Source organism: Crinia signifera, chromosome 3 (genome assembly GCF_055691185.1).
Source record: "Crinia signifera chromosome 3, ASM5569118v1, whole genome shotgun sequence".
Lineage (NCBI taxonomy): Eukaryota > Metazoa > Chordata > Amphibia > Anura > Myobatrachidae > Crinia > Crinia signifera.
In genome coordinates, this window is record NC_139219.1 from 316,123,858 (window position 1) to 316,142,651 (window position 18,794).

An 18,794-nucleotide genomic window follows, 5' to 3' on the forward strand; every position below is an offset into this window, starting at 1 on the left:
ACACCACAAACAATCTCCCTTGAACTCCCGCGTGAACGATAGATCTCACACACACTGAGGAATAGCGTTAGTCGAGAAGCATAAACAGACTGGGGGGGGCTGCTCATTGCGTACACAGTACAAACAATATACCTGTAGTTCAGCAGTGCTAAAATTTGCAATATTGATTGTATTATTGCATTGGGAATGCGCACCTGTAATAATCAGGGGAGTGGACAGATATCATGATAAATTTGCTAAACTGATCTGCTTCATAGCAGGAGAACTTCAGCTACAAGGTGACCCAATTAAGCCAAGTCTTAGTAAAGCTAGTAAAATTCAGTTTATTCAAAGGAAAACAAAAAATAAATAAAGGGGACTTATTCTAAGCAGAGGAAAGATGCAACAGCAAAGAACTATAGATGGTAAGGGTCCCACATAATACAAATCACTAGTTTTACATTTTAGTAAATGTTCCTCTTCTCCATCCACACAGTGAAATTTCATGGCCTGGCCTTTACCTTTGACCAATATTCCTAGAGTTCATTCTAGCACTCTGCACCTTTCAAAACCCATGCAGTTCCTCTTTCTTGCCTGGGGTGTCGCTGTCTGCTTTTGTGATTCTGGAGCAGCGTGGTCTGTACTGAAACACAGACTACAAAGCGATAATGACACCACAGTCGACAGCGACACCCCACGTAGGAAAGAGGAACTGCATGGGTTTTGAAAGATGCAGGGTGCTAGAATGAACACTAATTGGATTTAGCTGTAAAGGATGCAGGTGGATGGTCGGCGGCATATCGGTGAGAGCGAGATTTTGCGTCAGCGCCAATAGATCCTGCATTTCCAAGATAGAGATCAAGATGACGTTTCGCAGCGGCGGTTCCATGTTAACCTGAATCTACCAATGCTGGCAATAGGACAGCCTAGATGCTATCTGCTAAGGCCAATATAAAATAATAAGTAAAAAAAAAAGTACTAGTGCTCCCAGGAACTCAGGAACTATTAACAATCATAGCTTAAAAGTACATATTCACTATTTAGGTTTCCACTGGAACTATTTTTGGAGTACACCATCAACCAGGCCGTGGATAAATACACTGCTCTGCTGCTTTTGCCTGTATGAAGCGTCAGACGTTTCGGTCATCTTTTACGTTCTCTAAAAAAAACAAAATCCTTGACTTGATATTTTACAGTCATATTTATTGTACATCAACAATCTGCAGGCAATGGAAACCTTGAAGATGAAACAAAGCACGCACGTTCCATGGAATGAATCGTCTAGATCTGTAAAATGCAACCGATATACAGCTAGTAAAAATATACGAGACAGCCCACTGACAGCGCGACACAATGATAAAATGTATCACTTCACAGCGCCACACGGATTTACGAGCGTAGGAGAAAAAAAAAAAAAAAGTAGCTCTTGGTATCACAAAATAAAAATATGTTCACTGATTTAATCATTCTAGCGCGAGTCTTTAAACCGGATAGGTCTGATCTATTTATTGCAAATAAAACCGACTTCCACAGTTTAAAGCACGTTTCTCCGTACAAGACAGAGGGATGCCGAGGACACGTCGCTGCGGAGGAGTTTAGGCTTCAGTCTGTTGTCGCAGGCGTCAGGATGCGCACATGCAAACATGGACAATGGGACGGACGCGTGTTCTGCTTCTAGTATTTAGTTACGGAGCCTTCCTTCTCGAGCAGCAGCTCTGCAAATCTCTGCTGCAGCTCGCGCTCTCGTTCCTCCTGGCGCTGGACGTCTTCTTTAAGAGACTACGGAAGAAGAAATGAAATACAGTAAGCATAAACGACAGCCAAAATAAAATACAAATATAAAAGCAACAAAGATAATAACAGAGCCCACAGATTACAACTGCTGCCATAGAAAAAAGGTGCTTAATCCAAACGCATTCCGCAATTAAAGGGGTAATTCAGACCCAAACGCTTCACCTGTGAGAAACTCTGATAATGCAGGAGAACTGTTCTGGAAGATGGGCAGGAGCTACCAGTACAAGGCACAGCAACAAAATGAGCTTACAATATGTAGAAGACCCTGTGATGTCATTTGCCATTAAATACCTTTCCTAATCCTTAACCATGTACAGTTGGGTGACAGGAGGAGTAACTATTGCACAGGGCGAAAGCATTTGACCTGATCATCATTTTTCTTAACTAAATTCAGAAACGGTGCCTTACTGAATAACGAATGCCGGGAAGGGTTGTACAGAGCAATGGTAATATGCACATCAGACTTCCATTTGGTAGCTGTAGTTCCTCTGTATAAATCGGGGAATCCCACACACAGCCCAACAGCTGTTATGGAACCAAACATCCCAGCATGACCTACCACATAACAAAACGGCAGCAGGGCATGCTGGGAAATGTAGTTGTACCAAAGCTGAAGGGCGCATGTTGAATAACTCTAGTGTATATGGTATAAATGGGCTTTGTCCTTGTAACAGTGTAATCCAGTAAGTCCAAGTGAAATGTCAGTAGGTGATGGTCCTTGAGTATCTACACGTATGCATGTGGGAGGGGGGGACCTCCTTGTGTGAGGGGGGGAAGCTGGTCATGAGAAAGAAGCAGGCAGCGATCCCACCCGGGGTCGTAAAAGGCACCGGATCGGTGACATCATATCACGTACCGTTTTAGTTGCTCCTTATACCACAGAAGGGCACAGAGTGGTAGTGCCGCAATGGAACGCAGGGTACAATGCTGTGATGTGATCAGCTGGGTGCAAGGATTACACCCACCCACTTAATTGGATTACTCAATCAACCTGATTTTACCCACTTGTCTCCTCTCTGACAGTAGTTCCTTGCCTGTTACCTTCTCTCTCACTCTGTTTTCTACCACATCCTCGCAAATCTACTACAGACGCTGTCTGTCCCCCCAAATCCCTCTGTCTGCTTTCACTAACCTACCCTCTCACCCCTGGTCCTCATGGCTGTTAATCTCTCAACTTCACTTTCTCCAACCGCTCCTCCCCCCTCCCATCCCATACCTATCCTGACCACTCGCCCCCGCACCCCCACCCTCCCAACAACCCCCCCCCTCGCTTCTGCAATCCCAAAAACCTTATCCACATAAATACACAACCCACCCCCCCTCTTTCCTGTGCACTATGGAATGCCAGATCCATCTGCAACAAACTCCCTGCCATCCATGACCTATTCATCTCTAGAGCATTCCACCTCCTTGCTATCACCGAGACCTGGCTCTCCACCTCTGATTCTGTCTCTCCAGCTGCTCTCTCCCACGGTGGCCTCTCTTTCTCTCACACTCCCAGGCCTATCTCGGTGGGCTACCTCTCCCACCCACATCCAAGGACACTCCCTCGATCTCGTCTTCTCTCGCTCTTGTTCACTTACTGACTACACTATCTCGGCTTTTCCTCTTTCTGACCATCACCTCATCTCCTTCTCCCTCACTGCTTCCCCCTCTCCCACCCCCCCTCCCAAGCGCATTGTCTCACGGCATAACGTCAACACACTTAATCTTGCTGCCTTCTCAAACACGCTGTGTCCTCTTCTCGCCCCAATCACCCTCATGTCCTGCCCGAACCTCGCCACCTCCCTCTATAATGACACCGTATCTTCGGAATTGGACTATGCCTGCCCTCCCTTCTCTATCCCCCTTCGATGCTCCAACCCCCAACCGTGGCACTCGCCTATCACCCGATTCCTTAAAAAGTGCTCTCGCACTGCTGAGCGCTTCTGGAAGAAATCACGCTCCCTTGCGGATTATCTCCATTTCAAATTCATTCTTTCCTCCTTCAGCTCTGCCCTTGCTCTGGCCAAGGAATCCTACTTTAAGTCCCTCATCCTTTCCCAATCCTCCAATCCCCGCAGGCTCTTCGCCACCTTCAACTCCTTGCTCTCCCCCCCTCCTCCAGCTCTTCCGTCCTCCATCGTAGTCGGTGATTTTGCTACCTACTTTTCAACCAAAATCTCCTCTCTCAGGACTGCCATAACTGCTGCCATGACCTCACCCTCTCCCTCCTCCCCTCCTACATCTTCACTCCCCTCCTTTCAACCCCTGTCCTCATTTTACCCCACCACTGCTGCTGAAGTCCACTCTATCCTTCAATCCGCTTCTCCCTCCACCTGCCCGCTCGATCCTAACCCCTCCAATATTATCCGTCGTCTCAGTCCGTCAGTCTGCTCTCACCTGGCTCATCTCTTTAATCTTTACCTATCCTCTGGGATCTTCCCTTCCTCCTTCAAACACGCTCTTGTCTCCCCAATTCTCAAAAAAACAAATCTGGACCCCAACTTTCCATCCAACTACAGGCCCATCTCCCTCCTCCCTTTTGCCTCCAAGCTCCTAGAACATCTGGCCTATAATCATCTCCTAAGCCACCTTACTGCTAACTCCATTCTAGACCCCCTCCAATCCGGGTTCCGCCCTTTACATTCCACTGAAACTGCCCTGACCAAAGTCACTAACGATTTACTATCGGCTAAATCCAAAGGCCTCTGCTCTATCCTCATCCAGCTTGATCTGTCGGCTGCCTCTGACACTGTTGACCACCCTCTCCTGCTCAACACCCTCCGCTCCTTTGGCATCACTGGCATGGTCTTCTCCTGGTTCACTTCATACCTCTCCGTCTCCACTCCGAGCTCCTCCTCTCCTACTACCCCGCAGCCAGTCGGTGTTCCCCAAGGGTCAGTCCTTGGCCCTCTCCTCTTCTCCCTCTACACCACCACTCTGGGCACCCTCATCAGCTCCTATGGTTTTCATTACCACCTTTATGCTGATGATACCCTAATCTATCTCTCCTCCCCCGACCTATACCCATCACTCCTGTCCAAGGTCTCCGAATGCCTCACGGCCATCTCAGCCTGGATGACCCAACGCTTCCTGAAACTAAACATGGCTAAAACTGAACTTCTAATCTTCCATCCCCCGAACATCCCCTCTTCTCCCACTATCTCCATCAGCATTGGTGAAACCGAGATCACCTCCACCGACCAAACGCGCTGCCTCTGTCATCGACTCCTCCCTCTCTTTCACCCCCCACATTCGTGCTCTCACTGTCTTGCCGCTTTCACCTACGCAACATCTCACGCATCAGACCATTCCTCTTCACTGACGCGACCAAAATTCTCATTCACTCTCTTGTCATCTCCCGCCTTGACTACTGCAACATCCTTCTCTCTGGGCTACCTCTCACCAACCTCGCACCTCTCCAATCCATTCTTAATGCTGCCGCTAGGCTCATCTTCCTCTCCCGCCGCTCTACCTCCGCCTCCCCCCTCTGTCTATCTCTTCACTGGCTCCCCGTTCCTTTCAGAGTTCTCTTTAAACTCCTCACCACCACCTACAAGGCTCTCTCCTCCTCCACCGCTCCTTACCTCTCTTCACTGATCTCTATCCACACTCCCTCCCGTCCTCTTCGCTCCATCGCTGACCACCGACTGACCTCTCACCTAATCACCTCCTCCCACTCCCGTGTCCAAGACTTCTCTCGCGCTGCCCTCCTGCACTGGAACAACCTCCCGCCACCCATCAGGCTGATTCCTTTACCTCCTTTAAGCGCTCCCTCAAAACCCACTTTTTTCTACTAGCCTATCCCTCCTCCTAACCTCTTTTGATCCTCCTATCCTGCCTCCGTTCCTACTTATCCTATTGTTTTTCGTTCATCCACCCACCTCCTTTTAGTCTGTTAACTCTTATGAGTAGGGTCCTCCTGCCTCACGTACTCACCCTACCTCTTTACCTCACCTGTGCTCCTGTCCTGTTCTTCCCTTCCTCTACTTCATCTTCAGTCTCCTCGACAATTTCCACACCTACTTCTGAACTGATGCTGATTTTAGTTCTACCAGCTATACCCCTATTTATACTGTATCTTTCAACACACCCTGTACGTTACCTTGTCATTTGTTTTTTGTTTGCTATGTACGGCGCTGCGGACACTTTGCGGCGCCTTATAAATAAACGTACTACTACTACTAATATACACTGTTCTATGTGATTGTTTTGTATGAAAATGTTCCACCCAACCTTAATGTACCATGCACAATTATATCCATCTATCTGTAATTGTACGTGATCCTCAAATAAAAGCGATTGTATAAACGTGTATGTGTCACTGTACAAGCCAAGAAGAGGATCTGCGCTGCAACTAGGACCTCTAACCCCCCCAGCTAATCGGGAGTGCCCGAGCATAGACCATGAAGCCCAACCAGCGTGTACCTCTATTCGCCTGGGGATGGCCGTATCCTCGTGTTTCTTCAGCTCCTCGAACGTCCGCAGCTCCAGGTTGGCTTGTTCAAACTGATCCCAGATCTCGTTCAGTTGTTTGATGAGTCCCATTGTCCGCGACTGGTAGCCCCCCATCAGGATCTTCAGTTTTTTCTCCATTTTTGCTGCCCTTTTGGCCTCGGCAGTCATGTGACCTCTATTAACCTGAGGAGAGAATGACATGGGATATAGAAGTATAATATACCACCACGTATGTTCCCTTCATAGCAAATTCAAATGTTTTTACTCATCATTTTAGATGTAAAAAAAAAAAAAAAAACACCACCACCACCACAGTGGTTCTCAAACTCAGTCCTCAGGGCCCCACACAGTTCTCGTTATCCTATGTTACCAGGTGGTATCTTCTCGGAGTGGAAAATGTGGGTTAGGGGTTGAGGACCGGGGTTGAGAAACACTGCTCTAAGCCAATGGACAAAAAACAAACACCACCATTGGTGTTAGGGCCCCTCCCCCTAACCACCATTGGTGGTGCTGTTCATGACAAAGGCTTAAACAATGCTCTCACCAATGCTGTAATGTATGGGCTGAGCCATCTCAAACGTGGGGGTGTTATAGTCAGCAGATAAATGGAACATTGAGCCAACACTTTGGTAACCAGAAAAGGACATAAGCTTCAACATAATATCCCCCCCTCCCGATGTCCATCACAGAGGCCCTTTAACGGCACCGTTGCACTACGCTCAGAGCGGAGAATAATGAATAAGGTTTGCTTGTTCTGCAATATTTTAACGAGGGACTCTTCCAGCAACGATGAAGCAAGTTCACAGAGCCAAACGCAATAAAGGGCAAAAGTTCATGGTCATACAACTTGAATACTTAAAAAAAAAAAAAAAGTACATCGGTAATCAGATTTACACAGGCGTCCTGTGACCATTATTTTATTGGTAACGGTTGCTGGAGAATCATTTTTTCGACAAGGCCTATATTCTGTAAGTAGCGGGGGAACCTTGGACAGAGGCGTCAATAGCAAAAGTGAAAGAGAACGTGGTTCAAGATGCCTCCACAGGCCTGGCTGCTCCTCCTGGACTCCTCGGCCTCTCCATGGGCTATTGGAGAAACATCCCATGCTCTGGACACCTGCCCGCTATGGTGTAGTCCTCCTGGACTCCCCGGCCTCTCCATGGGCTATTGGAGAAACATCCCATGCTCTGTACACCTGCCCGGTACGGTGTAGTCCTCCTGGACTCCCCGGCCTCTCCATGGGATATTGGAGAAACATCCCATGCTCTGTACACCTGCCCGCTATGGTGTAGTCCTCCTGGACTCCCCGGCCTCTCCATGGGCTATTGGAGAAACATCCCATGCTCTGTACACCTGCCCGGTACGGTGTAGTCCTCCTGGACTCCCCGGCCTCTCCATGGGATATTGGAGAAACATCCCATGCTCTGTACACCTGCCCGGTACGGTGTAGTCCTCCTGGACTCCCCGGCCTCTCCATGGGATATTGGAGAAACATCCCATGCTCTGTACACCTGCTCGGTACGGTGTAGTCCTCCTTGACTCCTCGGCGTCTCCATGGGCTATTGGAGAAACATCCCATGCTCTGTACACCTGCCCGGTACGGTGTAGTCCTCCTGGACTCCCCGGCCTCTCCATGGGATATTGGAGAAACATCCCATGCTCTGTACACCTTCCCGCTATGGTGTAGTCCTCCTGGACTCCCCGGCCTCTCCATGGGCTATTGGAGAAACATCCCATGCTCTGTACACCTGCCCGGTACGGTGTAGTCCTCCTGGACTCCCCGGCCTCTCCATGGGATATTGGAGAAACATCCCATGCTCTGTACACCTGCCCGCTATGGTGTAGTCCTCCTGGACTCCCCGGCCTCTCCATGGGATATTGGAGAAACATCCCATGCTCTGTACACCTGCTCGGTACGGTGTAGTCCTCCTTGACTCCTCGGCGTCTCCATGGGCTATTGGAGAAACATCCCATGCTCTGTACGGTGTAGTCCTCCTGGACTCCCCGGCCTCTCCATGGGCTATTGGAGAAACATCCCATGCTCTGTACACCTGCCCGGTACGGTGTAGTCCTCCTGGACTCCCCGGCCTCTCCATGGGCTATTGGAGAAACATCCCATGCTCTGTACACCTGCCCGCTATGGTGTAGTCCTCCTCCTGGACTCCTCGGCCTCTCCATGGGCTATTAGAGAATCATCCCATGCTCTGTACACCTACCTGCTATGGTGTAGTCCTCCTGGACTCCCCGGCCTCTCCATGGGTTATTGGAGAAACATCCCATGCTCTGTACACCTGCCCGGTATGGTGTAGTTTATGCCGTACAGAAAGGTGCTGGACATAAAATTGTTGCCAAGTGTTCACTATGCACCACAGCCAATGGAAGAGGAGACAACTTCCTCAGCCAGACACTGACATAAATGAGTCTAATACCCACATTTCCTGCTCCACCAAAGAGCATGGGACAAGAATTCCGTGGCTGAATACATCGGTAAGGTATTCCTATTTCAAAATAAAGACTGAAACCCCCAAGCTACAGATCACCCCACTGTCTTTCACTGTACTCCGGATTGTTAGAGGCGAGTCATTTAAAAAGTGGACAAAATATATATATTAAAAAAAAAAAAAAAAAAAGTGTTTAATGACCATGTAACCTAGCAGTGATTGTAACTGATTGTGACAGAGGAAATACCGCACGGATGGAGAAGCTCTTTAGTTTGTATTCCGAGCATAAATGGGTATATCTATAAGAGAGGAACCCCTTCATTCAATGTAACCATGTACAACATGCAGTTCCAGGCTCAGCACAGATTTGCCTATGGGGATGGTGTGATTGGGGAACACTCCGCAGGTTCAGGCAATTTCCCCTCATACCAGAGATAATTTATGCAAACTGAAAATCTTTGCGGCCATTTATAAAGGATGCGCGCAGGATGTCCCCATGGACGCGAGTAGGACGTCCCCTTGGATGCAATTATCTGCAGGCTACACTCAATTATTATGTTGCCACATGCAACCTTGTGCTTGTATCCTAATAGGCGAGATACCCTCCTCTAATAAAATCATGCCACACCCAGACTTCCACAACAGCCAGCCCCCCTCGCTAACCGCAAGCAGCCAGATATCCCCCCCCCCCCCCAACAGCTAGTCCCACTCTGCACCAAGATATCTCCCCTTCCCACAGCCAGACCCACACAGACACCCCCCTCCCCACGCTGCATATACAGTATTAATCATCTGATTGATAGAAAACACAAAACCTTTAACAGTATATTACACACTAAATCACCCCTATATCATGGACCTGATACACGTCATACTGTAATCACACCCCTGATACACACTGATCACTACACACTGATCACTGCACACGGGTCTCGCCCCTGATGGGTCATGCAGTCACTAGATTACTAAATACCTGAACAATCACTACACACACACACACCCCACTCACCCGAAAGAGGATAGTGGGCGAGATTTAATGGCGCCCGAGTTCAGCGGCGGTGCGAGCTGCCCGCCGAACTCGGATGTTTTTTTTAAAAAGGGCAATTAACTTACAAGGCAGGGTTTTGCCTTGTGAATTAATTCCCCTTTAAAAAAAAAAATGTGAGTTCGGCGGACATATCGCACTGCCGCTGAACTCGGGCGCCATTTAATCTCGCCCAACGATCTCTTAAGTCTAAATTCTGATGGGTCTTGCAATTGAGTCCACCAGGATAGATTTAGTTTTCTCTTTGGACTTTTCATCTCCTTCCATGTGATATACACAGAAAGAAAAAAAAAAAATGGACATGTTTCCTTAGTGCCACGGTATTAGTGTGGGACATGTAGACTGCCACATTCCTGCAGCATCCAGAGAATGCGTTCTAGATCTGTGGGGGCAGGAGATCATCCTTTCAGCTCCAAGAACTTCTCGCTCTCTGACATCTGACTATCCATGGTAGTGCAGTGCCCGCCACCTCCACTGCCACTATGCCCAAATATCGTATGCGACTGAATGTTAGCGGAAGGTCACTGAAACGGGCAATAAAATAATGCCATATTCACCTCTAACCCGCAGACACAATAAAAGTATCACAGAACATACAGAAAATCGATGCTCCACGGAAAACGCCCCACTCTCCAGAAGGAAGGCTGATTGGTTCCGACAGGTCAGTGGGGTGCGTGATTTTACAGTGTACGTTTGCAAGTGTGCCAGCCAGGGGCCTCCACGCAGCCAAATTATTAATCACTCCCAGTGCCAGCGTCTTAAATCTTGTGCAGGAAAACACAGCCCGCTCCCTGTCAATCAATGCGATCCAGTCTCAGGGGGGCTGGAGTGATTAATGAAAGAGACGCTTGCCCAGAGAGAACACTGATGGAAACCAGAGCATGTAACATTCTGCCAAGCTGACTGCAGAAAGGATGCTGCTGTGGTATGCCGGTAATTGGCGATGACTGCCAGCGCGGCCCGGCCCGGCTCCCTGTATAACAAGTATTGCTTCCTAGCAAATCTATCACTTCCAAGCAAGTGTCTTCCTGCAGAACGCTCGATGTTGGGAGAGTAATGAGATATCAGGATAAATACAAACATCTGCTGCTCATTACGGACATCGGCTGGTTGTTGAATGGGTCTTTTCCTTATCGGTCTGCCATGTAGAATATCTTACAATGGCCGGTGCTAGGATCGAAGGTCGAAGTTCAGAGTTGCAGGCATTATAATAATACACAGGTGTATAGTGTGCTAGGCTGTTTGAGCTGCCCCTTAAATGGCAGCCTACTAAAAAGGCTGCCAGCTGCTTTGCTGGCAAATAGTGAATTGATGCCGTGTATTCACATTTAAGATACAGTTTGGTGGGAGCTCTGCACCTCTGTAGGTGCTGGGAACAACCCCCCATCAGTGAAAGCGGCTGGGCCGCTCCTCCTCCACCGGCACCGTGTGCGCATCAGATTCTAGTGGGAACGCTACAAGTGTGTACACTAATATTATATACAACTGAGCACTGAAAATATGTCCAATGGTCAGGGTTCGCAAATACGCGCTATAGCGCGTATTTTACCCTAAAACGGCCACCGGGGACTCAGTTTTTCAAACTGAAGGGGTCCCCGAGGACGCGCTGAGCTGCGCCTTTGAGCCGCCGTTAGCCAATCATAGCAGCGGCCGCCGGGACCTAATCATTGCACAGTGGCCGCCCGGCAGCCAATCACTGCAAGTGCGCACCCTGCCAGTTACTAAAGCCGCACGCCCTGCCATTTGTTATGAGAGCAGCACTGTCACAGTGTCTGTGTCTCTGCATCCTTCTGCCGCCCCCCGCCATGTAAGTCCATTCTGCTGCTAAGGGCGGGGGACGGGATGCGATATGGCTGTAACAACTGACAGCCACTCTCAGCATAAGAGGTGAGCGGGCTGTCAGCGCAGTGGGGGACTGGATGTGGCTTGAAGAGCTGACACGCTGCTCAACTCAGAGCAGCGTTTCAGCTCTTCCCACCACATCCAGTCCCCCACTGCGCTGACAGCCCGCTCACCTACTCTGGTGAGCGGTGTATCAGCTTTACTAGCCCCCCTGGGGCAGAGAGCATAAAATGCGCGCCCCCCCCCCCCCACCCTGTGGCAACGAGAATAACCCCCACCACCGTGGCAACCATAATAACCCCCACCTGGTAACCAGAATAACACCCCCCCCCCCCCCCCCCCCCTGTGCCAGCCAGCATGTAACCCCTGCAAGGAGAATGTAACCCCTGGCAACAAGCATGTAGGTAAGCAGCACTTATTTGCTATAATATATATACTGGGCATTACAGTGCGTGCTATAAATACATACTGGGCATTACAGTGTCTACTATAATGTGTACTGGGCATTACGGTGTGTGCTCTAATGTGTACTGGGCATTACGGTGTGTGCTCTAATGTGTACTGGGCATTACGGTGTGTGCTCTAATGTGTACTGGGCATTACGGTGTGTGCTCTAATGTGTACTGGGCATTTACGGTGTGTGCTCTAATGTGTACTGGGCATTTACGGTGTGTGCTCTAATGTGTACTGGGCATTTACGGTGTGTGCTCTAATGTGTACTGGGCATTTACGGTGTATGCTCTAATGTGTACTGGGCATTTACGGTGTATGCTCTAATGTGTACTGGGCATTTACGGTGTATGCTCTAATGTGTACTGGGCATTTACGGTGTATGCTCTAATGTGTACTGGGCATTTACGGTGTATGCTCTAATGTGTACTGGGCATTTACGGTGTATGCTCTAATGTGTACTGGGCATTTACGGTGTATGCTCTAATGTGTACTGGGCATTTACGGTGTATGCTCTAATGTGTACTGGGCATTTACGGTGTATGCTCTAATGTGTACTGGGCATTTACGGTGTGTGCTCTAATGTGTACTGGGCATTACGGTGTATGCTCTAATGTATACTGGGCATTACGGTGTATGCTCTAATGTATACTGGGCATTACGGTGTATGCTCTAATGTATACTGGGCATTACGGTGTATGCTCTAATGTGTACTGGGCATTACGGTGTGTGCTCTAATGTGTACTGGGCATTACGGTGTGTACTATAATGTGTACTGGGCATTACGGTGTGTACTATAATGTGTACTGGGCATTACGGTGTGTGCTCTAATGTGTACTGGGCATTACGGTGTGTGCTCTAATGTGTACTGGGCATTACGGTGTGTGCTCTAATGTGTACTGGGCATTACGGTGTGTGCTGTAATGTGTACTGGGCATTACGGTGTGTGCTCTAATGTGTACTGGGCATTACGGTACACCCCCTTCCCCTTCGACCCACATGTGCCATGCTGGGGAGAAGGAGAGAGGAGGCTTTATTCCGTTGGGACCCAGAAAAGGTCAGGTAGGACCCGAATTTTTAGAAGTGAAGGGTCCCCAGGACTCCCTTTTTGGGGTGGTTTTTGCGAACACTGTCCAAGTATCACATGACTATTATTGTGTTCTGTGACAGGATTCACAGCTGTCTATGTCACAGATCCACCTATATGTACCTTGTTCCAAACTGAAACTTTCATATTAATGCAGTCGAATCACATGGTTTCCATGATCTTCTCGTAGTGGTTAGCATTGCTTCCTTCCAGCACTGATGTCCTGAGCCCAATTCCTGATCACGGCACTGATTAACCAGAAGTTTGTATGTCCTTCCCCTGTTGTTTGCGTGGGTTTCTTCTGGGTGCCCCCGGTTCTCGCTGACACACCAAATACATAGCGGTAGGTTAATTGGCTCTTGCCACAAAATTAACCATAGTGTGTATGCCCGTGTCCATGTGATAGGGAATATACTGTAGATTGTAAGCTCCATTGGGGTTGCGACTGATGTCAATGACTGAGATTCTGTATACAGCGCTGTGGAACACGTGTGAGCTGTACACACGACAGTTAATGAAATTTATTTGACATAATTAGATTATTCAAGAGCAGTAAGCCGAAAAGTCTGCCGGCGTAACGGAGATAGTCATCTATGTATATAGTTCAGTATGTCGGGAGGACTTTTACACTGGTGAACCTGACCTTTCTACTTGACTGCAGACAAAGGCTTGCAGAACAGCCGAATGCCGACGAATGAAATATTCTGAAAGTGAGCACAGTTACGTGGAACTTTGCTGCCACCTGCTGGCACAACACTAGTACACTTGGTTACCAGTATCTATTGCCACATTAATATGTACACAACGGACTAAATTATAATGTTAGGTTTCCAAAACCACTGCTGCGTTTTACCTTTAGTAGTTCATTGCTATTTGTTTATTTACAGGTTTTTATATAGCGCAGCATATGCCGATGCCCTGTACAAATGGAATCAGCAGTGATAGTTACCTAGTGACACACTAGGTAACCACAGAGAATAGGGATCAATCCTATTAGACGCAGATGATTCTCGAGTGCAGATTTTCACAGCACTGGGCGCACTTTATGGCGGATGGAATTTGCAGTGGAGTGCTCACTGCCCCATAGGGTTGCGAACAGTTTACAGCGAATTCAGCCCTGTGATGGGTGCGAGATCGGGTTAGATCGGGTGCCGTTGCCGGAATTTAAACATGTTGGAACGGCACCTCGCCACCTACGCAAATAATAGGATAGACTTTATTGGAGGTAGGAAGGCCGTTTAACAAATAACATTCAAAAATATTACAGTTGGAAAATCTTGTAATTGACCTTATATGTATTATTATTATTGCCCACCTCGCAGTTTCCAAAACCATGGTCTGAAAAGGTTACCAACGCCCAGTATTTGTGTAACTGGTGGATGGGAAAGGAGCCAGTTGGGATCACTGCTCAGTGTTTATTTTATTATGGTCTTTAAACCAAATCACAAGCTCTATAGGAGTCAATGGGGCAGATGTATTAAGCCTGGTGAAGAGATAAACTGGAGATAAAGTAGAAAGAGATAACGCACCAGCCAATCAGCTGTGTTTTTATATATGACAGTTGGGAGTTGATTGGCTGGGGAGTTATCTCCTTCCACTTTATCTCCAGTTTATCTCTTCACCAGGCTTAATACATCTGCCCCATTGATCTGTATCATACCTTATAATGAATAAAAACTCAGAATTTTATGTTGACTCCCCCAATATAATAATGCCCGAGATAATCAGACTATAATAATACCCAAAGGCCTTGTATACTTACTAGGACCAGTTTAGCACTTGGGACTAAAGGTGCCCACACACTAGAAAGATCTGCGATCATAAGATGTGCGCATAAATTAGCCTTCAAATCTTTTGTCCGATCTGGACAAAAGATTTCAGGCAAGTGCACGTCTTTACCAAAGATTTTTCTTAAGATCCCGTGTGCGTTCCTATGGATCTTTTGTTAAATCTTCTGATCTTTTGTGCAGCACGTAAGATCAGAAGATTTAGCAAAAGATCCACGGGAGCGAGCATCGGCCGATTTTCGACCGATTATCGGTAAATATCGACCGATTTATCGAAAATCGGCCCAAAAATCGTTCTAGTGTGTGGCCACCTTTACTGTATACTGTGTACAACCGCTGCAGATTCTATGCAGACCACCGCAGTGTAATATAGGAGGTGAAGTGTCCTGTGACTCATGGAAGCCAGCAGCGAATCAGATGTGTGCATGCATAATGCGATTACCAGCATACAGTGAGAACGGGACTGCTCACCTCTAGTCGTTTCTCCAGGGAATCTATTCTTTCCTTCTTGCTGGCCAGGTTAGCCCGGGTGTAACGTCCTTGTCCAGGCAGGTACAGCACCTGGCTGTAACACTCCTCCCACACCTGGTTGTAGGCATCGATGGACAGGTCTCCGTGTCCCATACCTTGCTTCACCACTTCCATCTCTTGCTGAAGGAGCTCCTCAGCCTGGACAAACACACGCACAGGAGAATGAGCAGCCATCACACCCACATATACCAGAGCTATGGACACATGGGAACCAAAGCTACAGTAATGAATGAAAACCCCATTGGTGCAGTTAGGGAATGATCACGTATTCACGTGCGCCCAATGTTGACTAGTTGCTGTCTGTCCAATGACCCATACCCAGTTATATCAGGTGCCGCTCAACACAACAAGCAGATTTAGCTGCGCTCATCGCTGCTAGAACGCCACCGCTTGTGCCCGTATAAAACGCAAAATTCGCACCCTAGGCGTGGAGTCGCCGTGCTGTGAGAACGCCGCTCAATGCATTTCTATGAGCCACAAGAGCTAATTAGATGCACATGCATGTTGTTGGGATGGCAGCAATCGCCACGGGAGCTGCAAGTGGCGACTGGCGCGACGATGATGAGCACGGTTATATCTGTACATCACTACGGCTTTGCCTGCTCTTTAATAGTTGGTAGAGACAGTAACCCAAGGAGCAGGTGCTCCCGGGACCCTCTTTGCTGGTTGTAAAACCTTAGAGATCATTGGGGCAGATGTATTAAGCCTGGAGAAGTGATAAACTGGAGATAAAGTGGAGATAACTTGGAAGAGATAACGCACCAGCCAATCAGCTGTGTTTGAAATATGACAGTTGGGATCTGATTGGCTGGTGCATTATCTCCTTCCACTTTATCTCCAGTTTATCTCTTCACCAGGTTTAATACATCTGCCCCAATGTAACCATTGTTCAAGTAATCGGATCCAACAGGTACAGTTGGTCTCTTTAATATGTGTTTCCCAGGGAAGAATATGTACAGTATGTGTCTGTATATAGCAGCAGGACAACACCCACTAACACTCAGCCAGTGAGGGAGGATAGAGCTATATAGGGCCGAGCGGAGTGTCGGACCACCCACCACCAGAGAGATAGATAGATATTCGGCATACTTACATGTTTTAGCTCTTCTTTGGAATACTTCTCATACGGGCTCTGCTCTAAGTACACCGCGTGTTCTGTGCTGGTGGCCACCATCCCGGGCACTTTGCTCTTCTTACTCCCAACGCCATCGCCATACGGATGGTGGAGCGAGTCGTAGTGGAGCATAGTGATAATCTCCTTCTTCACCATCTCTTCGCTCTTCTGCAGGTCGGTCAGTGGCGGCTCCACATTCAGAGGCCTCAATATGGTCTCATTGACCTGCGGGGCAGACAGAGGTTACACTAGGAGAGGAAATACCAAGTCCATCTGTAGGACCTCTCTCCAGAACTGCTCAGTCCCAATTTTTCTGTGAGGTCGACATGAGTATTTAACTTTTTTTTTTTGGGAGTCGACATTGCTTAGGGCGACACAAGCATTAGGTCGACAGTCAAAAGGTCAGCATGAGTTTTTCACAGTTTTTTAGTTGACCGGCGGTATTTCTTGCCCTGCCATCCACTACAATTAGACAGTGTCTATGTCGACACTGATAAAAAAAAAAAAAAAAACATTGTCGACCTAACTCCTGTGTCGACATAAGCCAGATCGACCTTCAGTGGTCAACCCAATACATGTCGACCTAATCTAGGTCCAGCCAATGACCCATACCCCGACGAGAGGTTTTGCTGCAACTCAGGGCCTTCATACCAACAAAGCACACTGGCTGAGACTTTTAGTTCCCCAAGAGCTGGAGAAACTCCAATTGCCACCGATGCAAGAAGCAGAGCCCCCCCCCCCTCCCCCCCAACTGTGCCATACCACAGTCTGTCCCTCAGACATACACAGACATAGGTTGGTATATGCGGATTGGATTGACTACTCCGACACTGCGGCTCTGGCAGAACAGCAGCAGCATCTTACTTCTGAGGGTCTCGGCAGGTCCTTCTGCACGGCTGTGTGCCGCTGCTTCAGCTCCCGCGCCCGTTGTGCGTCTCTGATCGCCTACAGAGGGGAACAAATCAGTAAAGGGTCAATGTTACATTTCCTGCAGCCGGAACTACACAGATGGTCATGTACCGGGTGTAACTTTTATGCTTCAGTAACTTATGTTATGAATATAATGTGAGTGTCCGAGCAGTTCAGGTGTTTCTACAGACTTTGCAGTGGATTTTACTCATGATAGATAGTAGCAGTTTGTGAGGTTGAAGAAACAAAGTCTATCAAGTTCAGCCTAGAACTGATCTCTTTGTATGATCTATTCCAGGGGCGGCCAAACCTGTCCTCAGGAGCTAGTAACAGATCATGTGTCTCGGGCCACCTGTAGTAGAAATGAATGGCGCATATCTGAAAATGTGACAGTTGGTAATGACTACAGCTGTGCGCCAGCTAGGTGATCTGGGGAATGTGACAGTTAGTAATGACTACAGCTGTGCACCAGCTAGGTGATCTGGGGAATGTGACAGTTAGTAATGACTACAGCAGTGCACCAGCTAGGTGATCTGGGGAATGTGACAGTTGGTAATGACTACAGCTGTGCACCAGCTAGGTGATCTGGGAAACCTGAACCAATGGTAGATCTCAAGGACCGGGTTGGCTGTCCCTGACCTATTCCATCACTAGCATACTTCCATAATTACTCATGGTTCACCTCTGCTCACCAAACGATTGTTTACATTTTAACAAGTATGAGAGGAGATCCCGTCTCACCAAGCATCCAGGCGCGGATTTATTTTTATCTCACCTGTTTGCGAGATTCAACATCAGCAGCATCTTCAATGAAAGTGTCTTCGTGGTCTCGCTCCTCGAGCTCTCTCTCTGCATTTTCTGGCAGGACGATCTCAAAGTCATTTTTCGGAGTCGGTAGAGACATTAAGCCAAGGCGCAGCTGCTCCCGGGACTCTCTTTCCTGGTTGGGAAACATTTGTGGAACTTTAGGGATCAAGGTAACCATTGTTCAGGTTAGCGGACAGAACACCCAACATATGGGTCTACTTAAAACGCATCACTGACTACCCCAAACTTGACGACTGAACACTGAAAAAAGAATCCCAGATAGGATGACCAATTTCATGATCGCATCCACGAAAAACACATAGGTCTGGGGGGGAGCAAAAAATAAATAAATAAATTAGCCCCCTATATACCATAAAAATTGTAATATATGGTCCAGATTCAATGAGATGCTGACTGTACTACATAGAGCTAGGTAAACTGCTGGTACCCTGCAGTCAGGCCGCAACCTACATCTGGAAAGCACTTAACTTGGAATTTTTCTCGCACCCTCCAGAGGTGCACGCCAACATCCATGTTATGCCTTTTCTCTAAACTGGTTGCAGGCTCC

General features: G+C 48.0%; 1 protein-coding gene across 1 annotated transcript in view; it reads right to left on the bottom strand.

The window, feature by feature from the left end:
• Positions 1-1,161: 1,161 nt before the first annotated feature.
• The window catches only part of CDC5L (cell division cycle 5 like), a 32,764-nt gene continuing 15,131 nt past the window's right edge, over positions 1,162-18,794 (bottom strand). The window contains exons 11-16 of the mRNA XM_083178695.1: positions 18,195-18,359; positions 17,375-17,455; positions 16,490-16,735; positions 15,337-15,534; positions 6,184-6,396; positions 1,162-1,758 (exon numbers count right to left, since the gene is read on the bottom strand). Coding sequence (XP_083034821.1) covers positions 1,654-1,758; positions 6,184-6,396; positions 15,337-15,534; positions 16,490-16,735; positions 17,375-17,455; positions 18,195-18,359 — 1,008 coding nt within the window. The 3' untranslated portion in view covers positions 1,162-1,653. The remainder of the gene's footprint in view (positions 1,759-6,183; positions 6,397-15,336; positions 15,535-16,489; positions 16,736-17,374; positions 17,456-18,194; positions 18,360-18,794) is intronic.